Raw genomic sequence first — 27,147 nt, 5'->3', positions numbered from 1 at the left:
CAGTAAAAGTTACCAAGTGAACAGACCTTCAAATGTCTTTTGTGTTGCTGTAAATTCTTTCTGGCAAAAAAAACCCCTCCCGCCCATCAACGTTTCACTGCTTTAAAGAAATAAAGCTGGAACGCTCATAAAATAACTAAAATCTGAATGCAAAAATAATGAACTGGAAATGTTTGACTCTCTCTAAATCCTATGTCGTATCTGACGAGTCTTTTGCAGGAGCCAGGGGACAAGAGCTTGTGGAAAGCCTGTCTGTCACTTGGTTTAACAGCTGAAGCTAGATAGTTATGTTCCTTTCTGAAAAAAGCTTAACCAGCCGCAGAAGAAGTTAGCAATGTAAAGACCAGTGTCCTACCAGCTTTATCAGTGAGACCATGCAAATTGTTGAACAATTTACACTTGCACTTAAGATGCTTGCTATGCATAGTAAGTTTTATCTTAATTATTTTCAGCCAAGTTCCCTGCAGTACCTGAAGCTCCTTGGGAAATTGTGTTACAGGCACTGGGTAAATGTTGCCTTTCTTCAGTTTTCAAAAAACACTGTTAGTAATGTGAATCATTGGTATTTTAGTTGAAAAATTTTCAACAGCATAATTTGTACAGCATAAATTGATTGGAACTGGTGGAAAAAATTGTAGAGAGCACTTCAGAGATTCACAGTCACCTCTCCAAAGCAGCTGCCATCGCACATCAAAGAGCAAGTGGACAAGGCTTTTTGCTTGTTCAGGCAGTGGTTTGTCGATCTCTGACAAAGCCCAAAATAGAAGCATGGTCTTGTATGCAGATACTATGTTTCTAAGTTCCAAGAAACCCTCATAAATAAGCCATTTCTAAAAAGACGGTTAAGTATGTTTGTGGTTGTAGATTATTTAGGCACTTTTCCACCTGGACTTTGGTTTCCCATCTCAAATACCAATTCACTGGAATGGCACTAATATAATTCAAATTGGGGTTTCTGAAGTTCTTTATCTTTGCTTGTGATTCAGATTGTGTGCTGGCCAAAGTGAAATTCCAGTGAATCTCTGGGTAATCCAGTCAGCTGTTCTCCAGAAGCTATGCAGTGACCCTCTGGGCTTGTATGGTCTGCATTTCTGTACTCCATCCAGAATAGGTTTAGAATCTAGTGACCTACTTAAATCTACCTGAACCCATAAATAATGACAGTTATTGGTGACTAATAATAGAGTGAAAAATGTTGTTTCGATTTCAGTTTTTTAAAAAGTTTGAAAATGGAAGTTAAATGACAATGTTTACTTCATTGTTGCTTGGGCTTAATTGTGTTACAGTTTCCTTTTGGTTAAGGAAAGTGAAAAATCAGAATCAAGATGCTTTAAAAGTTATTTTTGATCAGTGGTGTCTCCGGCTCCAAGTCATAGTGGAGAGGAGGCAAGACAGCAAATAAGAAAAGTTGAACAACTGAGGTGCGCCATTTGATGGTTTTTGTGCTTTCTTGGAACAGAAATCAGGCAAGTGATGATCAGTTCTTTTCTCTGAATTGAATGAAAATGTCACTTTTTTTTTGTCTTTAGTGGATCAGGGCTCCAATCATACCTGCCAGAAAATGTTAAAATAGAAATAAACAGGATGGAATTATCTTACTGCAACTGTATTTATATAAAAGCTGTTGGCTAGAGCCATTGTTTGTTGAACATTAAATATATGTTATTGTGATCCTGTCAAGAAGCATTAACTTTTAAAGAAGTCCAAATGCCCAGTAATTAACTGCCCGCACTATGCCACAAGATTTCAAGTTCTTAAACAAAAGCTTTATTGCATGCAAAAATAAAAGCACCACTACCGTGTCATTATAGTTAAAAAGACTTGTGCCAAAACTCAATTCTACTTGGTTCTCCCTCACCCGTGAGCTCCTTTAGAAATCAGGTTTCTGGCAGATACGCAACTGCCTTCTCACTATTTTCAAAGCTACTTCTGCTGTCTGCTTTCTACCACAACACCTTGTGAGGACCACTGTAGATGTCTTCTACTAGCTGCAAGTTGGAGCAAATCTTCCAGCTGCTTTTCCCTCACAAAATCCAAACTAAGAATCAGCCCCACCCACATTCCACATTGCGAATGAAGTTAGTATTTTCGCTGTTTAAGTGCAGGCATGACTAATTTTAATTTCTATTGGCTCTCCAAACTCTTGAGTTGCAGCCCACACAAGACCAAATCTGTAATTGCTGCTGGCCCCAAGCAGAAACATGCTTCTGTCAGCAAGCGCACACAGATAAATTAAACAAAATAGCCTTCTAACCAAGGCTCTTGGCAATGCGGCATGCTTTTGGATGGTTCAAACAGAAATGCAAATGAATTATTTTACCTTCAGTGTTACTCTTTGATTATGTAACTCATATGAATAATTTATATTGGTAATTAAATGTTACAACTATTTCTCCAAGCTCTGGGTCCACAAAGGGGACAAGAAATGGGTCACCCATTGTTTAATACGTTTTCCCCATTAGCTCTCACCTTGTAAGATAAAGACCGGTTATTTTTTTAAATGTAGCAAACCCAGGCTTGTTTAAATTGCATTTACATCAGCGTTACTACTATTTATCTTGCATTTCACAGATTAACCTCCAACCTAAAAATTATTTTCCTGAAACTAAGTCATATTCCAAAACATTCTGAACCATATTTTTGCAACAATGTATATATCATTCTTCCTGGCTTTAAGATTACAAATTCATACATTTTGGCAAATTTGGAATTTCCGTCTTGATAATTAGCCAGGAGATAGTCCACTGCCTATTCTGGAGAGGATCTCGTCCCCAAATAATAAATACAATGACTCTTTTGATATCAATGTGGTAAATTTTGCTTAGTGCAATGTAATATTTTATGTTTGGATTGATTTGTAATGATTTTCAGCTAAAATTTTGTTTTTATTCTTCATTGCATTGTTAGACTATTTTGAAGATATTCTCGATCTCACTGTACAACTGCTTTATGTCTGATATAATTGGTTCTGAAAGGTAGCGGAGATGCCATATGGGAACAATGTATGATGTCAAGACAATTTGAACATAGCAGTAACATTATTGGAGCACACACAAGTCAAAGGGACTGGTGTGGAGTGTAGTAATTAGTATACAGATGGTGCTGCTGGGTTTAATGGATGCCTTGTTGAAGAAGTGTAGAGTAAATTGTGTTGCATGCTGGATTAAACACTTGGCCACTGCAATGTGCAAATGTGCAACATGCATAATGAATGTTTTGTTTCACAGTGAAGGATAGCTGGGTATAGTATTGAGGTCTCCTATTAAACTTAATGGCCTGAATCTTCCAAGGAGTGGCTGTTGTTGCCTGATTTCCACCCTGCTCAAATGTTTCTCCTTGATGTTGTTCTCTTTTTCCTTTCTGATCGTCTGAACTCGTATTTACCAAAAATGCAGAGAGCAGCGTCCGTCCCAAGAGTTCTGACGCAGCAGAACAGAGTTGGGGGAAAAGCAGGAAGCATTTCCTCTTACGAGCAGCCTATTGGAAGTTTATAGGTCCAGTTTGAATGTTAGTGAATGGGTAGGTAGGGTGGCAGGGTGGGTGTGGTAAGTGGGCAAGGTGGGTTATGTGGAAGGGTGGATGTGACGACACCCTGGGCTAGGGCATGGTCAATTCCAGCTTCACTTTATCCGGAGTTTCAACACAATTGATTTAGCCGATAATTCTTATAAAAATACGTGAAGTCTTTGGCCCTTGGCTGCCAATAATTACAGTCACCAGGGTTGTAAATTTAAACACAATTGCTTTATATTTATAACAAAAGCTAGAATGAAATGTACACAAATGCTTTTTTATTTAGAACAAAAACTGTAACAAATATGCAGCAAAAACAACGGGTAACTATTATCTAATTCTGTCATTTTCAAACCCATGAGTCACAGGCAAGTGTTGAGAATGTCATGGGGCCATGCGTTGCGGCGTTCCCGATCGCGGGAAGTAGTGGCCAACGGCTGCGACCGGCTTTTAAAAATGGCGGCAGCGACCGGCTTTCAGAATGCTGGCTGTCCCACGCATGCGTGCCCCCTCAGTGGCGCGCAGGCCCGGAGTCAAGCAAGGCAGACTGCCTCCTCCTGACATCAGCTTGCTGATCCTGGAGCAGTTTTAAAAAAAAATCGATGGAGCCTTCCAACCTGGAGCGGCGGCAGAGAGCAGGTCACGTGCTCCCGTACACTGACACAATGTGCCCTGGGCTGAAGAGAGATTCCTCCAAACAACAGGACTGAAGAATTTAAAATGGATCATTTTGTAATGAGGAAGCGAGGGCCAGAGCCACAAACAGGCCAGGATTTCACAACCAAGTCTACTGGAGATAGCAGCTCAGGAGAATCCACAGCAGGACAAAACAGTGCTGGTGTGAGATCCAGAGCCTCGGCTGAACAGGCCATTAAAAAGAAGCTGAAATCAGGAACAAAGCAGTATAAAGATTTTTTAAGGTATGGCTATAATAATTGTGCCAATGCAAATCAGGATACGAAGCCCAAGTGTGTTATATGCAGGGAGGTACTGGCAAATGAAAGTTTAAAACACTCAAAACTTCAAAACGCGAGTTTGAGGACAAACCTTTTGATTTTCTTCAACGGATGCAGTGAGAACTTAAATTGTCAGCAGTAGTCCTTCGCAGAAATGTAACATTGAATGACAAAGCAAGTGAGATCATGAGGGCCAAGCAGGCTCACCTGTTGCATTAAAGGTAATCAAAAATGATGTGTCATGAAGTTTGGCTGGTGTGGGTCCCGAAGTCCATTTGTCGCTTCTTCCTCTCCGCCAGAAACTCTACGGTCGGGGCCTGGGAGTACCACCTGTCGACCTCCAGGGTTGAGTAGATGTTGCTGCCTAGCCACCCTCTCTCCCCTGTCTCTGCGAGCCTTAGAGGTGATTATTTCTCCCCTAATCACAGCCGTCAGTGCCTTCCAGAACGTGAAAGGTGAGACTTCTTCGTTCCGGTTGTTAGTGACGTTCCTGCCTTTGGCCTGTGATATTTTCTGGCAGAAGACCTTGCCAACCAATAGGGTGGTGTCCAACCTCCATGTGTGGCGTTGGGCAAGGCTCGTCTCCAACATCACATCCATGTAATGTGGAGCGTGATCCGAGATTGCAATCGCGGAGTATTTATTCCTCTCTTACTATCACTGGAAGCACCGATTTTCCCACTACAAAGAAGTCGATACGGGTGTAGACCATGCGTACTGGCGAGAAAAATGGGAATGCCATCTCACTTGGGAGCATGTACCGCAGTGGGTCCACTGCTCCCATCTGCTCCATGAACGTTCCCAGTTCCTTAGCCATGTCTGTTGTTTTCCCCATTCTGGGGTTTGACCTGTCCGTCAGTGGGTCCTGTACACAGTTGAAGAAGTCTCCCCCCACAACCCCCCCCCATCCTGCCGTGATCAGTCAGTGCATGTCTAGTCGGGGATTTCCGCCGTGATCCTCATAAATTCCGTGTCGCCCAGTTGGACACGTACACGTTTACCAGGAACCCGTTGACCATGACGTACTGTCCTCCTTGGTCCATAACCGTCCTCGGCTTGGTGAATATCGTCCTCTTACTAAATACCCCGCCTAGCTCTCGTCCCATAACAGGAATGGTAGGTCTGTTCTACCCAGCCCTACCTTACCCGTAGTCGGTCCTTCTCCCTCTGGTGCATCTCTTGGAGGAAGAATATGCCAACTTCCATACTTTTCAGGTGGTCAGAGGCCAAGATCTTTTCACTGGGCCATTAAGTCCATTGATGTTCCAGGTGACTATCCTGATGGGGGGGTTTTGTTCCCCCCCCACCCCTTTCCTACTTACCTTGTGGAGGCGAGCCTGCACTTTGGGGTTTCCCTTTGTTCAGGGGCATTCCAAAATGGCCGTGGCCACTGTTCTCATCATGAGGCCGGGCCCTTGCACCCTGGGATTTCCGTTTGACTAGAGTCCACCCAACATGGCCGCCAACTGTGTGTACACGCTGTGGGTGAGCCCCTGCATTCCGGAGTTTCTCTTTGTACAGGGACCCTCCAATGTGGCTGCTTATGGTGCCATTCTGTTCCACGTTTCCGATATTGATCTGCTGAAACCAGTCCAGAGGCCCCCCCCCCCCAACCCGATCTGAATCCCTCCTATGCCTGCTCTGTTAAGGTCCCGACTGTCTCCTCCCTTCCTGCGCCATGCAGCCCTTGCCCCCTCCTTCCTATGAGCTAGTTCCCTTGTTCATAGCGAGGCGATGCAGGCCCGCACAAATTTGTCCATTTTTCCCCCACCCTTCACCTCTGTGTCTTCCTCACTGCTGCCTCTCTTGTTGCCTGTCCAAACTGTTCTTATGGATGAACTCGTCCGCCTCTGCCGGGGCAATGAAATAATCTTCTTTGCCCTTGTAAGTTATTCAGAGCATGGCTGGGAATTACATCCCAAATCTGATCTTGTGTTGTACAGGGCCGCCTTTGCGTGGTTAAATTTGGCTCTGTGCTTTGCCAGGTCCACCCCAATGTTCTGGTACACTCTTATTGTCCTTCCCAGTTGCACGCCTTTATCTGTCGAGCCCAGCGAAGGATCCTGACACTTGTGTAACTTGGCTATTATCACCCTCGGCTGCTCCCCGGCCCTGGGCTTTGGTTGGAGTGACCTGTGAGCCCGGTTGATTGATCCTTGGCGGTTTGGGGAAGCTGTCCCTCCCAACCAGGTTGCCCAGCATTTGGGCCATGTAGTCAGTTGGGTCCCTGCCTTTGATCCCCTCTGGCAGGCCCATTATACGAATGTTCTACCTCCTCGACTGATTTTCCTGGTCCTCGACCTTCACTTTCGGGCTCACCTGGGTCACCACCAACCTCTTGATCTCGGCTTCCCATCTCCCTGATCTGTCGATGCCTTTTCCAGCTCTCGGACTGTGTTCCCCCTTCCAGTTTCCTCCCCATGCCGTCAAGTGGCATCTGCATTGCGGCTAGCACCACAACCACCTTGACTGTCGACTTTACCTCTGCCTTAATGCGATCCTTCATTGCGTTTAGTTCCTTGGTTGGGAACATCCTCCATCCATGGCCGGGGGGGGGGGGGGGGGGGGGGGGGGGGAGGCTTGTTTTCTGGGTCGCTAGTGTCCCTGTCTCGGGCAAGGCTGGGGACCCCTCGCCTCGTGGGTCTGCCGACCCGCTTGCTCCCGCTCCTGTCCTTTGCCGCAGTTTCTGGTGTCCCTGCGGCCCCTTAACTGTTGTTTCCTGGCATTTTGTTGTTCGTACCATTGTTGAGGGTGGGGCGATGTTTAAGTACGATTTGTCAGGCTAAATTCGGCCAAAAGTGACTATTTTCTGTTGTATGGAGGTAAGCCACCTGATGTGCGACTACTAAGCATATCCCCATCACCAGAAGCCCCCCCTCTCCTCTCTTTCCCCCCTCCCCCCCCCCAATCGCGTCTGAGGTTAATCCTGCAGCGCCGGGGGCGGTAACTTCGGAAACATAAACAACTCCTTCCTAACAAAGTGTCTAACTTGCAGATATCGAAACCCATTCCCCCTCAGAAGTTGCAACTCCTCCAATGTTCGCTCCCAACTCTGCAAACATCCCCACCACAAACTGGTCCCTAAAGCACTCAATCCTCGTCCTCCCATATCCGATATGTGGAATCTAGGACTGTCGGAGCAAACCTGTGATTGCCACAGACCGGTGCCCGCAGTGACGCCCCATCCATCTTAAAATGACCCCACACCCTTAGCACTGATACCACCACTGGGCTTGTGGAATACCTGGCCGGCGAGAACGACAGCAGCAAAACATCCCACCTCTTAAAATCCTCTTTCACCTCCTCCACCAGATTCGTCAAGTTCAGCTTGTGCAATAGGGCCCAACTATGCAGCACTCGTATCCCCAAGTATTTGAAACTTGCCCTGACCAGCCAAAACGGCAACTTCTCCAAATCCTCTCCCCTCACCCGCGCATTTCGCCGGGAACATCTCTCTCTTTCCCGTGTTGAGTTTGTACCCCGAAAAAGAGCCAATATCACCATGACCCTATCGATGCTCTCCACTGGGTTCGTAATATATGTAGTGATATCATGGTTGTGTTGTAATTCACCAACTGACTACTCGGAGTCTCATTAGTATATAAGTGAATATTAGAGTCAGGTGGCCCCTCAGTCTGGCTGGAGGAAGCTGGAGAGATGTTGCTTGTGCTTGATCTTACTGTTATTCATCTGTTCTTTTGTATATAGTTTACCCACAGTTACTGTTAATAAATCGTTTATAGCTTTTGCTGCAAATGTTCTTGTGATATTACTAAGGCCATCCGACAAGAATATTACAATATAAAGAAAAAGGTAATCTGCAAACCGGGAGACCGAGTGCTGCATTCCCTACCCACCTCCAGAGACTCCTAAGCACCATCACCAGAGGCTCAATTGCCAAAGCTAAAAACAACAGAGATAGCAGACACCCCTGTCTCGTTCCCCGATGCAGGCCAAAATACCCCAAGATCACACTGTTTGTACAAACACTCGCGTGGGGCCCTATACAGCAACCCAACCCAATCCACCAACCCCTGCCCAAACCCAAACCGCCCAACACCTCAAACAAATACCCTCCCTCAACCCGGTCAAATGCTTTCTCCGCATCCATAGACACTATCACCTCCATTTCCTGCCCCATGAGGGGCATCATAAACCGACTCAAGAGCCTTCTAATATTCGCTGACAGCTGCCGCTCTTTCATGAACCCCATTTGGTCCTCCCCTATCTCCCCCGGCACACAGTCCTCTCAGTCCGATCGGGGCACCCACCTTCACTTCCTCGACCACAGGGAACTCCAGTCCGTCCAGAAACCAGCTCGTGCCCTCATCAACCGCCCCCCCAACCACCACCACCCCAATGGCTCCAAACTACAGCCTATGGTAAAAGGCCTCAAAAGTCCACTACCGCGACTCCGTGACCACCTTACCCCCCCAAATCCTTCATCCGACCAATCCCCCTTGCCGCCACCTGCTGCCTCAACTGATCCGCGAGCATCCTGCTGGCCTTTCCGCCATGTTCATACATGTGTGTATCCAGGTTCGGAACTTTCACAAACACCGTCACAAAATCCACATCGTCCCAGTTGCCCAAGTAACTTAATTTAAAAAAAAATTCATTCATGGGATGTGAGCATCGCTGGCTGGGGCAGCATTTATTGCCCATCCTTAATTGCCCTTGAACAGAGTGGCTTGCTAGGTCATCTCAAAGGCATTTTAAGAGTGAACCGCATTGCTGTTAGTCTGGTGTCACATGTACGCCAGACCAGGTAAGGATGGCTGATTTCCTTCCCTAAAGGACATTAGTGAACCAGGTGGGTTTTTACAACTATCGACAATGGTTTCATGGTCATCATCAGACTTTTAATTCCATATTTTTATTGAATTCAAATTTCACCATCTACCTTGGCGGGATTTGAACCCGATTAAGAACATTACCCTGGGTCTTTGGATTACTAGTTCAGGGACAATACCACTGTGCCACCGCTTCCAAGTTATAACTTCTGGAAGCTTCCCACTACCAACATTAAACTGACTGACCCGTAGTTGTGGGACTTGTCTTTGCACCATTTTTTGAACAAGGATGTAACATCGGAGATTCTCCAGTCCTCTGGCAGCACCCGAGTCGAAGGAAGATTGTACTTGGCTCCGGATTATGATGCCACAATGAAGGGGATATTATCACCCTGCAGAAGAGCTTCCACTGCGATTACACCAAGCATAACGAGCTTTTATGTCACTCAGCATTCACACTGATCTAAGAGAGTCTAGTTACATCCCTTACTGCATACTTTAATTGTATTATTTGTCCGTAGTATCAAAGAGAAACTCTCCTCTGCAAATATTAGAAATCTGAAACCAAAATGCTGGAAATAGACAGGTCAGTGTGGGAATTGCCACAAAACCCACTGCTCGAATTCAAAATCCAACAATTCGAGTCCGAGCTGTAGATAACTAAGGGTGAAATTACCACATTTCTGACTACTGAAAAAAAGCTAGAAGAAGCCAGCAGTGATTTCAAAAAGTAATGATTGTTTGACAAAGCTCACCGAATTCTTTCAACAGTTAAACAACTTTAAAATCGGATTTATTTTGTTATAACGCAGGTAACAGGGCAATGTGATAGAACAATTTAAAATTGTGAAAGGATAGGTGCATACCATTTCTAGTAATTAAGTAGTCGCAATGATGTAAAGTTAAATGCAAGAGATTTAGGAGGCAAAATCTTTGCACAGATAACGAAGATTATATGATATTTACTTCTAGGCATTGTGTTGTGAGGCAGCAACTCTCAAGATTGATAGGGAGATGAAGGAAAATGCTTTCAAGGCAATAGGGTGGTTAAATATGATGAACTATTTGTTTGAGAAACGTGTAAACACCAAAGACAAGTTGAACCTGTTTCCACATCTATGACCTGTATAAAGAAAAGACAGGTAAACATTTCAAATGTCACACTGCCTTTTCCCCTTAATCGATGCTGACTGATCTGCTAAGCATCATAGTATTTCTATTTTGTCACCAGGTAATGGGATTTTAAATAGTGAGGTGAAGCCTAACAGTAGTTAAATATGAATGATGAACATGTGAAAAGGAACATGCTGTAAAGGCTACCTGTAGTAAAAGATTATGAAATTTGACTCCTGGAGGTGACCATGGAGTGAGTGCTCACACATTAAGGGGCTCCTGCCCGAGGTTGGATTTTTTAGTCCCTTTTGCCCGTTTTGAAGGGTGTTAAGCAGGTGGAAAATGAAAGAACAGTGAGAAGTAATGAGCCTCTCTAAGTCCTACAAAACGAGGAGTGCAACTAATAAAGAATAACAGTCAGTTCAGGAGGACTCTTGAGGTGTGAAAGAGGGGAAGATGGCGGAGAGCTCTGTGGCGTTGTTGCCCGCGCAGTGGTCTTCGGAGCAGCCATTGGTGTTCTTAAAAGCCAAATTCCAGCAGCAGAGGAAGGAGGCCTCAAAAGACTTGGCTAAGGTGGCAGAGCCGATTCGGTTTGTCGTAGAGCGGGTGGAGCAGAGGCTGGAGGCATGGCATGCATCGCTCCAGAAGGTGGAGTCGTCGGTGGCTGACCACAAGGACCATTTAGTCTCATTGGAAGCTAAAATGATGATGATGGCAGAGGGCCAAAAGATGTTACGGGAGAAGGTGGCCAACTTGGAGAATCGTTTGAGGAGGCAGAATCTCAGGATTGTGGGACTGCCTGAAGGGATCGAGGGGACACAGGCCATAACATTTGTGGCTCAAATGTTCGAGAAGCTGGTGAGAGGGGGGTCTTGGGAGGGAAGAGGCGGTTGCCTCAGGTGGAGGTCACCCTCCTAGCTGATGGGCTAGTTAACGGAAGTGAAGTGTGGGGGGAGGGGGGTGGGAGGAGATGGGGAGTGGTGGAGAGACAGAGGGAGGGGAGGTGGGGTGTTTGGGTGGGGATGGTTTTCTTTGTTTGTGACTTGGGAGGGGCGGTTGGTGGGGTTGGGATGGTGTGTTGTTTGGATTGGGGGAAGAGTAGGGGAACGGGTTGCTGACGTGGAAGGAGCTGGGGTAGCGCAGTTGGTTGGTGGGGTGGGGAATGGCAGCCGTCATGTTGAGGAGACCCGGGAGGTGGGTAGGACTTGGGCCTGGATATGGCTGATTGGGGTGGGGGTGGGGGTGGAGGATGTTGCCTGGGGCCCTCCAACCAGGCTGATCACCTGGAACATTAGGAGACTGAATGGGCCGATCAAGAGGTCCCACGTCTTTGCACACTTAGAGCTTGAAGGCAGACGTGGCGTTCATGTATGAGACTCATTTAAAAGGTGCAGATCAAACGAGGTTGAGAAAGGAGTGAGTGGAGCAGTGTTTCATTCAAGGCTACAAATAACAACAAGGGCGGGGGGGGTAAACGATGCTGGTGAGTAAGAGAGTGGCATTTTCGGCTGGTAGTTTTGTGGCGGATCCGTGACGGTCAACAAGAGGTTGGAGGGGGCACCCGTGGTGCTGGTGAATATATATGCCCACCAAGGAAAGCCTCATGATCGCTTTTGATCTCGAATCATAGAATTTACAGTGCAGAAGGAGGCCATTCGGCCCATTGAGTCTGCGCCGGACCCTGGAAAGTGCACCCCACCCTTTCCCTGTAACCGAAGAACCCCACCTAACCTTTTTTGGACACTAAGGGCAATTTTCCATGGCCAATCCACCTAACCTGCACATGGACTGTGGCCGGAGCACCCGGAGGAACCCCATGCAGACACGGGGAGAACATCTGCACAGCCAGTGACCCAAGCAGGGAATTGTATCTGGGACTCTGGAGCTGTGAAGCAACTGTGCTAACCACTGTGCCACTGTGCTGCCCTAATAGATCAAGAGAGATTTCTTCTATTGCAAAACCTTTCTCTAGGAAACTTGCTCATTTATTTTAAACACTTCCTCTCAATAACTTCTGATTATCCTATCAATTCTAACCAGATTTAAATACTGGGTCATTTCTCCCAAGATCTCTATACTGAAGAAAAGATGAACGATCGATCATTTGGTAGTTGACCCCCACCCTTGTCTCTAATCTTTAGTCTCACTTAGTTTCATTTGTTATTATTCTTTATCTATTTTGTTGCTGCTGCTTCTCTCAACTTTATTTCTTGTTCCTTTTAAGCTCCAAATACAATCGTACATATTATCATCCCTACAGTCTCACTTTGTTGAAACCACGGATTGTTGCAACGACAATAAAATAAGGATTATTAAATAGAGGTGTTGTCAAATATTAGAGTTGTAAGGAGGTTTTTGAAAGTCTCGTGGAAACAGGCACCACAGAGGGAGATGGGTAAGAAGTGTTAGTGAACAGGAGGTAGGGGTTAAACGAGTGGCCATCAGTGATGGAATAGGGGACACGGAGTAATCCAGTGGTAAATAAACCTAGAGAATATTATTAAGGTGAGGTGGCATAAGGCTGTGGAAGAATTTGGAAATAAAAAAGTGCGCATTTTGGTATCTCATTGGACCATGGGGTAGCCACAGAAACTTTAGGGGAATGGTTAACTGTCCTTGTGTGTTGGTAAGAACTTATCCTTTGCAACAAAGCGCTGTGCCTTCCAAACATGCTCCTGTTTCTCCTATCACTTCTCATTTGAAGCTTTCCAATCCAGCTTTTGCAAATTGTCTCCTACTCTTCAGTTCATGGCATGAAAATGAAGAAGAGGGTGACAGCCCATGGCTAATAGGGTACATCTGTGGTGCCTCTTTAGACAAAGGTGGAAAAAATTCTCTGGGCAATGTAATATCTAAAGTTGGAAAGATGTAAATGGAACTAGGAGACAGTAGTGTAACCAAGAAACACTGGAACTTGATCAATTGGTCAACAGCATTGAAGACATCAAAGAGGCTGATGAAATACAGAACATAGGTCACAGTTCCATCAAATTTTGCTTGTGACTTTGAACATTGTGGTTTCCATGCAGTGGTTAGGCCTTGAACAGAGCAGTGGGAAAGATGGGAATATAGCTCTGAGAATGCCAGATCTGGGATTGGAGCGGAACAATATTTTGCTTTCAGGGTGGGAGACTGTCCTTAACCATTTAATTATGTAGTTCAGGAAAGCGCTCGTCATTGATGTTTCTGAATCATCTTCTGCTGTTTAGAAGATCCAGACATCGCTATTTTCTAAGAACTTTGCAAGTTGTGATTTTAGCATGTACTTTTTGCTGCTAATATTGAGACCATCTGTTCAGCTGTAGTTCTGAGTTTCTCCTTTCCCTAGCCCATTAAGCAAAACTTTGCCTAAGCTTCCCTTGCTGTAGCCGTGAACACACCTATTTCTCTTTCTCTCCTACCTCTTAACATTCCCTCTTCAATTTCATCTTGTTCACGAGAGCTACTTCTTGCTATCTTAACCCTATTCTCACTAAACTGTGGTCACCTAGCTTACCATCTTGGCCCTTACGTCAGCTGGATATTATTAAAAATTGCCTTTCTTCAGGTTCAACCCCTTTCCCCTTCAAAACTGTTGTCAATACCCCTTTCCTCAAAAAAAAAGTATCCTTGACCTCTCTTGTAAATTCTGATCTTGACTTTCCTTTCCTTGTACCCGTTGCTGTCTTCCAAAGCCACCCATCTTTCTTGCCACTCTAATATTTGGATATCTGCAATCAGGTTTCTGCTTGCCAAAGTACTGAAAAGCCCATTACCAAAGTCCCAAACGGCACCCAATGTGACTGCGACCCAGGTATCCTCTCCCTTCTTACTCTTCTTAACCTGCCTGAAGCCTTTGGCATGGATGACCACAGCAGTATCCTCCTCTGACATCTCTCTGTATCCTGCTGCCCTCGCTTGGTTCCATTCTTATCTATCGCGCCATATAGCCGGGGGGATCACTTGCAATGGTTCCTTTTCCTGCTGCCACACACCACCAGTGTACCCCAAGGATCTACCCTTGGCCCTGTCCTATTTCTTGCGTGTGTGCTTCCCTTCTACACCCTCATCTGAAACATACCAGTTTCAATATTATTCCAGATTCATCCCATCACAACCTCACTCAACTCCTTCCAGACTCTGATTCTGTCTTGATATGCAGACATGACTTAATGAGATACAGACAGGCAGCTAATGAGCACAGGGAACAGGACATAACCAATCAGCAGGCAGAACACTTGGGGGTGGTTTCCCACTATAAAAGGCACAAGGCACTCACACTCTGCCTTTTTCTACTAGGGACATTTACAGAGTGAGTCCAGTGTACATACCACGTAATGCATACAGCACGTGGCTAAGAGCTAGTCTGGTTCAGTCAGATAGAGAAATCACACTTGGGTTAGCAGAGAGTCGAACTCTCGGAGAACTGTGCTAACTGTGCGACTGGTTCAACAAATCAAATTGAACTAACTTCAAGGTCTGGACTCTACTTGAGTTATAGCTGCATCCAGTTGCAGCCCGTGTTATCTCAGTGTGCTTAACATGACAGATTCGTCAAGCTGCTTGTTGATTTCCAACACCGAATGAGCAGAAATTTTCTCCAGCTAAATATTGCAACGGATTAAACTATTCTCTCCAATCCCGAACCAGTGACCCCACCTCTGTTCCTGGCAACAGTCTGAGGCTGAATCAGATTGGTGTTGAATTTCACTCCAAGATCTGACCACGTATCTGCTTTCTCACTAATATTGTCTACTTTCACCCCTGGAACAGCACCTGACTTAATAATAATAATCTTTATTGTCACAAGTAGGCTTACATTGCAATGAAGCGCCTAGTCGCCACATTCCGGCGCCTGTTCGGGGACACAGAGAATTCAGAATGTGCAAATTACCTACCAGCACGTCTTTCGGGACTTGTGGGAGGAAACCAGTGCACCCGGAGGAAACCACGCAGACACAGGGAGAACGTGCAGACTCCGCACAGGCAGTGACTCAGCCAGGAATCAAACCTGGGACCTTGGCGCTGTGAAGCCACTGCTATCCACTGTGCTACCGTGGTGCCCCACTTTAGATCAGCTGTTAATCCATGACTTGTCTAAATATGACTATTTCAATGTACTCCTAGCTGGTCTCCCATCTTCCATTTATCAATAAACTTTAGATCATTTAAAACCTTGCTGCCCATCTCATGACTCGCACCAAGTCATGTTCACCCATCAACCCTGCACTTGCTGACTTATATTGCCTTCCCAGTCTGCAATGCCCCAATTTTAAATGTATCATTGTTGTTTTTAAATCCCTCTGTGCCCCTTTTCCTCCCTACCTCTGTAATGTCCTCCCACGATCCTCCAAAATGTATGCGTTCTTTCAATTCTGGCATCTTTTCCACCCCCAATTTTCATCACAGCAGCATTGATGGCTCTACCTTCAATGTCAAGGCCCTAAGCTTCCCTCTGTAAATGTCTGCACCTTTCTTCCTCTCTCTTCCTTTAAAAAGCTTGTTAAAACCTACTTCTTTGAACAGACTTTAGGTCATCTGGCCTAATATCTCTATGTGGCTCAGTGTTGAATTTTGTTTGAAAATGCTCCTGCAAATTGTCTTGGGACATTTAAATGGAAGTTTTCCACACTTTTTATGGAATGAAATACTAATGCAGTTCCACACACAGCTCTTCCGATCTTGTTGCATTCACTTTTGCGGCATTGTGTACCCACAGGTTGTGGCAGTGTCACTTTACACATTGTTTAATGAAGACAGCATGTTTATTCTTTCAAAGTAATTATCCCACAGTACTTTTCTATGTGTGTAACTGGAGTAGAGATTTAAACTGGGCCTTTGTATAATTTTGGGGAATATTGGTTGTCAACTGCATTGAATGTAGGATTTTCAGAGCTGGAGTTTGAAATGTAATTTTCTTTTTCTGCTTTTTTTTTTTGAGATGTCTGGTCTTGTACAACCGCAACATCCCTTCTTTCTTTCTTTAAGTTTCACAACCTGTTCCCTTCACCAGTTTTTTGCTACAGTGTTCTTGAACTTTAACTGACTGGGTTTAAAAAAGAGAGCAGTTATCTAATGTTCATAAACCAGTTTCAGCTAGGAGGTATTTGCAGTAGTGATACTAGTAATATAACCCTTTTTGCTACAATCCTAGAGTCTGGAAAATTGACCTGAAAAAGTTTCACCCCTTCCCCGTAAAGAAAAATCTAACTCATAATGATATTTTTCTGTTTTATCTCATTAAGTCTTTACACCGACATCTAACACGCCACCTACAGGACATACTCTGAATATTGTTAAAAGAGACATTTCCTGTGCAGTTTTGGAGTAACAAACCACTGGCCGACAGTATTTGTAGAAGCTGGTTCCAAGAGTTACTGAAGGCATGCATTTTGGCTCCTTGCTGTACGAGTTAGGTATCATAACTTTGTTCCTTGTTCTGAGCACTGCTAGGTTAATAATTTAATTTCTGGATTTGTTTGTTACTCCTTGAAACTGTAAATTTGTTCATACATGGGAACATGAGGAAAAAGTGTCTGCTCATCCTTTGCACTAGTTCTTTAACTCTCCTATTGTGGTTAACTTGTAATATTTTTTTGATCAATCCAAACATTTTCCACGAGTGTACAAATCTGTTTTGCTCATCATGTCTCAAGATTGTAAATTTGTTCGCATCTCTGTTGTCTGAATGCCTCAATATGTATTGTTCTGACACTATATTCTGGTAATGTGGACAACCACACAAATAACAAAATCCTAATAGGTTTAGTATAAAAAGCAATTGGATACTAGGCACTTGGAATAATTCTTGAATGACTTTAAACTTCTTCAGTTTACGAAACAGATTTTGCAATACTTTCTAATGTTGCAGCAATATTTCTCACGGTCGTATTCCATTTATATTGCTTGGAAAGTTGCCTCCTGTTCTTTACTGATGCGACCGCTGTTATGTTGTTAAAAAATAACCAAAATTTAGAAAGTGTTTTCAAGTACAGGTGTAAGGTGAAGTTTGTACATGGCAATAATAGGACGGTGGTAGAATGCATTTAATGGAGAAAAAACAAGCGTAGTCAGAAAAAGGGAATGTTACACTCAGTTCTAAAAGGAGGCGAAAGGCTCGTAAGTTTTCCATTGTAGCAGATATGTTTTTTTTTCTCAGTCAACAGACATCTATTGCTTTAAATAAATAGTGTCATCTGTAATACTTGTGTAACTTGATGGAAATTGAAGAGCAAAATGGGTTTGTTGAAGAGCAAAATGGGTTTGTTGAGGAAAATTTAAAATTAAAAAGTATATTGTACAGACTAAAATTTTACTTTCAAAACTGGGTAATGCGTTAACATCCGACTGATTTGCTGTGGGCCACGGGCAAGGTGGCAGCAGTAGGCTGCGTTTCTTTAACAAATTCTTTTCAATTGATCAGAGGATCGGGTGGAAATGTTCTTTGTGTTCACTATCAGACGATCTTACTAAAAACAGAAAAAATATGTATTTGGGTACACGTGTTAACGTTTCACAAAATTTAAAAACAATATCAAACAGCCATAGACTACCTTTGATGCAGTTGTTTTAAAACATTGACTTGCAGCTACTTCCAAAGTAGCATGGAGCAATTTGACTGTTGCTTTGGGTTGCAGCATTGTCTATTGTCCAATGTGAAGCTCTTCCTGAGCCACCATTGGCATTTTAAGTTTTGGTTCTTTTCTTACAGGGAATAACACGGATAATGTGAAGTTCAGGGGTAGTAGGATTAATGCCTGAAGAATGCATGTGTTTTTTTACAATTTTTAAAATTTGTATAAAGTACCAGATTTCTGGTGTGATTAGAAGACTACAATTCAGCTGTGGGAATTTCAGAACAGTGTAGGACATCTGAATCCTAATTACCTATCCCATGATTTTATGTTTTATTGGCTCTACCGGTTTTTTTCTCTCTTTTTAAAAGAACTTGGGACTTTCTGGTTGATGGTTCAGATAGTCGGATTAGGATCCAATTTCTGATTTAGGTGAAAGAAAATCTCTGTGCCTTAAAGTGACTACTTTTGAATCCAGTAAGCTAAAGGTTAGCTTAGGTGTTCATCTAGTTTCAACAAGTTTTGTACTTAACAAGAAAATTGTACTTTAGGAGCTAAATGTACATTGTAAAAGCAATGCATGCATCACAATTACTTCTTAAATTGATTTCCATTGCCAAAAGGTTCCTTGGTCGATTGGAAACTTGTATAAGATAAAATTCTTTTAGTGATAGCCCAGCAAGTTTAACCTGGGAATAAAACGTCCAAAGCTTGTTTATCTGATGTGCTGAGTTAGCTAATCTCAGTCAGGGTGTTTATAGTGTAGCAACAATTGCCTTGAGCGTTTCTAGTTTAGAGAAGGAAAAACAAGATTCTGGGGCGTCATTCTCCGCCGGCGGGAGTCTCCGTTTTGCCGGCGCCTGGGGGCTTCCCGACGGCGTGGGGCTGCCCTACAATGGGAAACCCCATTGACCGGCCGGTGTTACGGAGACTCCCGCCGGCCGGTCGGGGCAGAAATGTGGCGGGGCGGGTAGGAGAATTTCGCCCCAGATGTTGATCAGTATCCAGTGATTCAGGCAGACATTTGGGAAAGCTGCATTGGGCATGGTGTGATGTTGCACCCTTGCAGTCACCACTCTTGAAGTCCAGGCTCACTTGAATAATGGCCGCTTGAGAAAGATACCTGAGGGCAACTGTTGGCTGAGGAATGGTACCCCAGCGAGAAGGGAATGCATTCAAGGGAGGAAGGGTGAATATTGGTGAGAAAAGGAAGAAGTTAATTGAATTAGTTTCATGTAATTGCAATTGTACGAATAACCATCAATGCTTTAATTTCAGCATCTATGAAATACTTCCTTAAATCTTGCTGGTAACTCTTTTCTTTCTTTCTCTCTCAATCTCCACCCCCAAAATCCCACAGACCTGCATTTTGGAACCACACTTCACAAGATCTTTTGGATGGTATGCAGAACATCAAATATATCATCAGTTCTTCACGTGACCAGCTCATGTAGCACACTCTGTTTTTTCCACCCATTTGGATTGTCCTTTTTTTCGATGTCTGTGATGTCTGAATAATTGATTTGATTCTGGGTTTCTGGATATTTCCATCTTTTGAAGAATCTACAAATTCCACATGATAAGATTGAATATGACACCTGTAATATTGTACATGGTTCTCCATCTACTTCAGACTGCATGGTCTGGCCCTGCCATTCCGAGAGTGGTGTGGGAATATGGAGGTAAGATTTACATTTTCAGATTTAACAAATAACCATGCAATGTTGTTTCAAGTTCCAGAGCACTCAATGGAATAATTTCTACAAAGTTTTTTGTAGAACTGCAATCATTCTTTTATGGAGCTATCATGAATCATTTTAAAATGGAAAACTGTTACATCATCTGGGTGTGTTTTTTGACAGTATTATATCAAAATATGATTTGAACTTTGTTCTTGTTGCCTTTCATTTTCATACTTTTATACTACCTTAATCTAGCTGTAAGAAAATTGGATGTGTATTCTTTTGGTGGGAAGGGGTGGATGGACTTAGTTAAATATTAACCTACTGTCTTGGGCTTTGCCAGTTCTGTAACTTGCAGTTGCTACTTTTAAAGGTAATTTTAAAAATGATTTTAGAAATGTGAAATCATTCACCAGGTGGTCAAAGAACAAAGAAAAGTACAGCACAGGAACAGGCCCTTCGGCCCTCCAATCCTGTGCCGACCATGCTGCCCGTCTAAACTAAAATCTTCTACACTTCCTAGGTCCGTATCCCTCTATTCCCACCCTATTCATGCATTTGTCAAGATGCCCCTTAAATGTCACTATCGTCCCTGCTTCCACCACCTCCGGTAGCGAGTTCCAGGCACCCACTACCCTCTGTGTAAAAAAAAAAAAAAACTTGCCTCATACATCTCCTCGAAATCTTGCCCCTCGCACCTTAAACCAATGCCCCCTAGTAATTGATCCCTCTGCCATGGGAAAAAGCCTCTGACTATCCACTCTGTCTATGCCCCTCATAACTTTGTAGACCTCTATCAGGTCACCCCTCAACCTCCGTCGTTCCAGTGAGAACAAACCGAGTTTACTCAACCACTCCTCATAGCTAATGCCCTCCATACCAGGCAACATCCTGGTAAATCTCTTCTGCACCCTCTCTAAAGCCTCCACATCCTTCTGGTAGTGCGGTGACCAGAATTGAACACTATACTCCAAGTGTGGCCTAACTAAGGTTCTATACAGCTGCAACATACTTGCCAATTCTTATACTCAATGCCCAGGCCAATGAAGGCAAGCATGCCGTATGCCTTCTTGGCTACCTTCTCCACCTGTGTTGCCCCTTTCAGTGACCGGTGGACCTGTACACCTAGATCTCTCTGACTGTCAATGCTCTTGAGGGTTCTACCATTCACTGTATATTCCCTACCTGCATTAGACCTACCAAAATGCATTACCTCGCATTTGACCGTATTAAACTCCATCTGCCATCTCTCTGCCCAAGTCTCCAAACGATCTAAATCCTGCTGTATCCACTGACAGTCCTCATCGCTATCCGCAATTCCAACTACCTATGTGTCATCTGCAAACTTACTAATCAGACCAGTTACATTTTCCTCCAAATCATTTATATATACTACGAGCAGCAACGGTCCCAGCACTGATCCCTGCGGAACACCACTAGTCACAGCCGTCCAATCAGAAAAACACTCTTCCGTTGCTACTCTCTGCCTTCTATGACCCAGCCAGTTCTGTATTCATCTTGCCAGCTCATCCCTGATCCCATGTGACTTCACCTTTTGTACCAGTCTGCTATGAGGGACCTTGTCAAAGGCCTTACTGAAGTCCATATAGACAACATCCACTGCCCTACCTGCATCAATCATCTTTGTGACCTCCTCAAAAAACTCTATCAAGTTAGTGAGACACGACCTCCCCTTCACAAAACCATGCTGCCTCTCGCTAATACGTCCATTTGCTTCCAAATGGGAGTAGATCCTGTCTTGAAGAATTCTCTCCAGTAATTTCCCTACCACTGACATAAGGTTCACCGGCCTGTAGTTCCCTGGATTATCCTTGCTACCCTTCTTAAACAAAGGAACAACATTGGTTATTCTCCAGTCCTCCGGGACATCACCTGAAGACAGTGAGGATCCAAAGATTTCTGTCAAGGCCTCAGCAGTTTCCTCTCTTGCCTCCTTCAGTATTCTGGGGTAGATCCCATCAGGCCCTGGGGACTTATCTACCGTAATATTTTTCAAGACGTCCAACACCTCTTTTTGGATCTCAATGGTGACCCAGGCTATCTACACACACTTCTCCAGACTCAAGATCCACCAATTCCTTTTCTTTGGTGAATACTGATGCAAAGTATTCATTTAGTACCTCGCCCATTTCCTCTGGCTGCACACATAGATTCCCTTGCCTGTCCTTCAGTGGGCCAACCCTTTCCCTGGCTACCCTCTTGCTTTTTATGTACGTGTAAAACGCCTTGGGATTTTCCTTAACCCTATTTGCCAATGACCTTTCGTGACCCCTTTTAGCCCTCCTGACTCCTTGCTTAAGTTCCTTCCTACTTTTCTTATATTCGACACAGGCTTCGTTTGTTCCCAGCCTTCTAGCCTTGACAAATGCCTCCTTTTTCTTTTTGACGAGGCCTACAATATCTCTCGTTATCCAAGGTTCCCGAAATTTGCCGTATTTATCCTTCTTCCGCACAGGAACAAGCTGGTCCTGAATTCCTTTCAACTGACACTTGAAAGCCTCCCACATGTCAGATGTTGATTTACCCTCAAACATCCGCCCCCAATCTAGGTTCTTCAGTTCCCGCCTAATATTGTTATAATTAGCCTTCTCCCAATTTAGCACATTCCCCCTAGGACCACTCTTATCCTTGTCCACCAGCACTTTAAAACTTACTGAATTGTGGTCACTGTTCCCGAAATGCTCCCCTACTGAACCATCTACCACCTGGCCGGGCTCATTCCCCAATACCAGGTCCAGTACAGCCCCTTCCCTAGTTGGACTATCTACATATTGTTTTAAGAAGCCCTCCTGGATGCTCCTTACAAACTCTGCCCCGTCCGAGTCCCTAGCACTAGGACCAAAGATATTAATGGTCTGTAGTTGGAGGCTGGCTAACTACATTAGGACCACTCGAGCGGATGAGCTTCAATAGACCAAAGGACTTTTCTTCTCATTCTTGCCTTTCCTTACATTCTAAGTAGAATAAATGTCCTCATGGATTAATTTTTATTTTTTGTACTTATCTGGGTGAAGATATTAGTGCTGGAGAATGATATGTTTCCTATTCCAGGCACCCAGAGTTGGGATCAAACACTTCTAAATCAGATACAGCCCAACCATTAGGCAGAGTAATATTTCCTCATCTCTGGCCTTACAATGAATCTCAGCCCCAACCTCAGAAAATCATACCGTCTGCATCTGAGCAACAATTTTTCCATTTCCCTCATCCTGTAATCTATCTGAGTGCGATTCCTAGTTAGTGCCAAAATTGGGAGCAGTTTTGTGCTGATCTCATGTTCACTAAGGACTGAATTGAGTCTTCCCAAACATGTTTCACTTAATGGAGACTTTAATTGTATCAGTCTGGGTTGGAATTGAACCTAGTTGACTGACTAGTCAAAAGCCTTTCAGTTCGTCCAGATGTTTTTTTGTAAATAGCAGATTGGGCCACCTCTGTATCTCATCATCTCCATATCGCAGAGATAAAAATATCCGGTCAATTAAAAACCCGATTCCAATCATGCAGTATCTTTTGCAGTAATTTTCTTGTGTTCAGAAGTTGTCACACCCTTTCCTCAGGCCACTGCAGAACTCGCAGGTTTGTAGACTTCGCTTGGAAATTGCCATAATTAATCCTGTGATTCTTCTCCCCCATTGCAGCAAGTCTGCTGTTACCGCCTAAACTCAGTCTTCCTACCTCTACACTTGCCATGAAGAGAAAATGACTAAATAATGACCTGCTGTTTTCTGGCTATTAAAGTTGTTACCATGGTCATGTAAGGAAAATAATTTTGATCTGATTGAGGTTGATTTAGCTAAACAATTCCAACAATCATTTGAATCCTTTTAGCATTTCCAAAAAGCAGGATTTATTTTTAGTTAAAATGTTTTTAATATTGTTATTCAAAGCTCGCACGTTTTAAAAAAAAATTTGTTTTTATTCTCCTCCATTTTCACATTTTCTCCCGCATTTACATCCATCAACAATAAACAATAATCAGCAAAATATGTCAGTCCACATAATAACAACAACGATCCCATCTACCCACCAACCCCCAAACCTCAACCCGCATGTTTACATAAACAAATGACAATAATAAATCAGGGATTACCCGTAGTCACCCTTAATCTTACACAGCTCCCACCCCAGGTCTCCAGCTCCTCCCGTCCACTGCCTCTTGTAAAACTCCTCCCCCTACCCTCGGTTCCTTCCCCCCCCCAACTTTCCACCCCGGCTAGACCACTCGGACCCTGTTCTGCCAGGCTCCGATGGCCGCAGCCCCTCCCCCCACCTCACTCCCGTTCACTGGCCGGCACACACCGGCCAGCGTGGAGGCCCCCGCCCGGGTCCCTTTCCCACTTGCCCGGCCCCAGGAAAGCCCAAAGATCCCCTTTTAGCACACAAACCCCGCCTATCCACCTACACCCCAAAGAACTCTCATTTTGAGTGAAAGTCCCGTCCCTTCCCTTGTCCAAATATATACCACCTTGGCTCCTTTAATCTCTACACCCGCGCGCAGTGATACAAAAAAGAAGAAAATACAGTCATGAGGTTACATCGGCACATAGCCATTCCTCAATTTGTCAGTTCTGCCACAGTCCTTCTGCTTTCGCAAACTCCTCCGCTGCTTCCGCCGTTCCAAAATAAAAGTCCCTGAGCTTGTAAGTCACCCTCAGCTTAGCTGGATATACAATGCCGCACCGCACCTTGCTAATGTACAGTGCCCTCTTCACCCGGTTGAAGGCAGCCCGCCTCCTTGCCAGCTCCACCGTAAAGTCCTGGTATACACGTATACCAGCTCCAGCCCACTGCACCACCCGCTTCTGCTTGGCCCAGCTCAGGACCTTCTCCTTCACCCTGTACCTACGGAAGCACAGAGTCACTGCCCTTGGCGGCTCACTCGCCTTTGGTACAGGCCTCCACGACTGATGAGCCCGATCCAGTTCATATCGGGAGGGGTCCTCCCCCAGTAGTTTTGCCAGCATCGCGGCAAAATACTGAGTCGGCTTCGGTCCTTCAACTCGTTCGGGCAGCCCCACAATCCTCAAGTTCTGTCGGCTGGATCTATTTTCCAGGTCTTCCATTTTTCCTCGCAGATCCTTGTTAGTATCCATCACCTTCCGCATCTCTTTCCCCATTAAGGCAAGTTGATCACCGTGCTGCAATAACGTCTCCTTCAGTTCCTTCAGCGCCTCCCCTTGCTCTCGCACCTCCGCCACTGCGCTCGTCACCTCCGTCCTCACCGGGGAAACCGCCTCCTCCACCAGCACACTCAAGACCTCCCTCATCTCCTTCCTCACCGTCTCCATGCATTTTGCAATCTGCGCCAACTGCTTTTCAAATTCCACAGCCATCACCTTGGTTATTTCTTCAGCCGTAAGCAGTGCGGCCTTCCCTGGTGCTCCAGCCTCCATTTTTCCTGGTGACCCCGTGGTGACCTTTCCACTCCCCGACGGACCTCCAGCTGTTTTTTTTTTCGGCCTTTTTCTGCTCACCCTCGACATTTTTCTTTGGGTTTTTTTTCCCTCCTGTGTCTTCTTAGTCCCTCCTCCGTGCCTTCTTCCTTCTTCTGCTGCCTCCGCGGACCCTGCGACCGGGCTTAAAGCCCCGAAATTGCCGTTCCCGAGCGGGGGCTCTCCATTGTGCGGCCGCCTCCCACCCGCCGTCACCGGAAGTCAAGCTCGCACTTTGTTGACAGTAAACTGACTGTTGTTTCTAACTGTTCATGCTAGTATTTTAATTTGAAATCTGCCGAAACTGGAAGCGGCACTGTCATTGTACGGACGAACATACGATTAGGAACAGAGATAGGCCTCTCGGCCATACAGTAAGATCATGCCTGATCTGATTGTAACTTCATCCTCACATTCCTGCCTATTGGTAGGAAAATAAATTGTGAAGACGACGGAAGGAGTCTATAAAACGACATAGATTGATTAGGTCAATGGGCAAAACTCTGGTAAATGGAGTATAATATGGACAAATGTGAAATTGTCCATTTTGGCAGGAAGAATAAAAAGATTATCGAAATGATAGCCCGATAGGCTTTGGGGAGTCAGGAGATGAGTTATTTGCCACAGAATTCCCACTTTGTCTTTGCTTTGTTAAATTTTTTTTGATCACACTTTTTCTTAACTCGTGCTGTCAACATTGTTTTGCTTGCTCTAAGTGTCTCCCTGTGTTTCCTGTTAACAGCGAATTGCCTTGCTCCTCCAGTAATTTCTGTTGACATTCATGTTGGTGGTCTCGCTGGATTGATGCAAGCATGTCTCTTGCTCAGATGATACCACTGAAGGACTGTCTGCAGTCCTATATGTTCATTGACACTTCGGATTCAGAGCGGCACCCATGCTCCTGTTGACAGTAGTATTTCCTGTTCTGAAACATCAAACGTAAAGATGTCATTCAGACATCTCTTTCTGTGTGCCTGACACTTATTTTGCATTAAATACTGGACAGTGACCGATTAGTTTTCCCTTGTTTTGAGTAGAATTAATTATATCATCTTCTTTTTTTGCTTGGTACAGCAACACATTTTTGGGCTAGAACCTCTGTTCAACTCTGGCTGTAAATTAATGGCTGATCAGAACAATAAATTAGGGTTTGGTTTACAGGGGAAAGAAGCGTCAGTACAAAACAGTGTTTAAGGTTTTGAAGACCACTGTGATGAACGGTTACTGCCTTGTCATCATGTAAGGTGATGTCCCCTTTAAGACCGGGCTTGGAACCCTGGGGACTCCGCCTCTGGCTCCACCCATCTGTGAGCCATATATAAGAGGCTGCCTTGTGGGCTGTGCAGCGGTTAGCACATGTCTCATCTGTAGCATAGTTCTTAGTCTATTAAAGCCTTCTTTACCGCTTACACTCTAAGCGTCATTATTGAGGGTACCTCAACCACATTTATACCGAGCTTTGACAAAGGGTCATCTGGACTCGAAACGTTAGCTCTTTTCTCTCCCTACAGATGTTGCCAGACCTGCTGGGATTTTCCAGCATTTTCTCTTTTGGTTTATACCATTTATGAGAACCCAACTAAATGTGAGAATTTCTGCACATATAGAACCATTAACTCCTTTTTAACTATGATATTCCTTTCTCATATATTTCATTTGTAATATTTTCAACATAACACATTTTAATTTTGATTTTGCCTGTCAATGTTTTAGTATTTACTTTTCAAATTTATTTTGCTCTAATCCATAGAATCCCTACAGTGCAGAAGTAGGCAATTCGGCCCATCGGGTCTGCACCGACCCTCCTAAAGAGTACTCTAACTAGGCCCACTACTCTATTCCCGTGACCCTGCACATTGATCATTGTCAATCCACCTAACGTGCACATATTTGGACTGTGGGAGGAAACCAGAGCACTCAGAGGAAACCCACACAGGCACTGGGAGAATGTGCAAACTCCACACAGTCACCTAAGACTGGAGTTGAACACGGCTCCTTGGCGCTGTGAGGCAGCAGTGCCGTGCCACCATTTTATTCCCATCTGACACAACTTTGATGTGCTTTCTGGTGCTAAAGTTGCT

At 44.5% G+C, this 27,147-nt stretch overlaps 1 protein-coding gene across 10 annotated transcripts in view; it reads left to right on the top strand.

Moving 5' to 3' along the window:
• sema4d (sema domain, immunoglobulin domain (Ig), transmembrane domain (TM) and short cytoplasmic domain, (semaphorin) 4D) overlaps window positions 1-27,147 on the top strand; it is a 266,716-nt gene that overhangs the window by 121,901 nt on the left and 117,668 nt on the right. For 8 of the 10 annotated variants that reach the window (XM_072516791.1, XM_072516789.1, XM_072516788.1 and 5 more), the window contains one exon: window positions 19,289-19,610. In XM_072516791.1, coding sequence (XP_072372892.1) covers window positions 19,505-19,610 — 106 coding nt within the window. In that variant the 5' untranslated portion in view covers window positions 19,289-19,504. Of the gene's footprint in view, window positions 1-16,661; window positions 16,771-19,288; window positions 19,611-27,147 lie in introns of those variants that run through there. The other 2 variants (XM_072516786.1, XM_072516790.1) reach the window with 2 other exon arrangements.

This window comes from Scyliorhinus torazame, chromosome 9, assembly GCF_047496885.1.
Source record: "Scyliorhinus torazame isolate Kashiwa2021f chromosome 9, sScyTor2.1, whole genome shotgun sequence".
Classification (NCBI taxonomy): domain Eukaryota; kingdom Metazoa; phylum Chordata; class Chondrichthyes; order Carcharhiniformes; family Scyliorhinidae; genus Scyliorhinus; species Scyliorhinus torazame.
The sequence above is the reverse complement of the archived record's forward strand: the minus strand, read 5'-3'. Positions and strand labels throughout refer to the sequence as shown.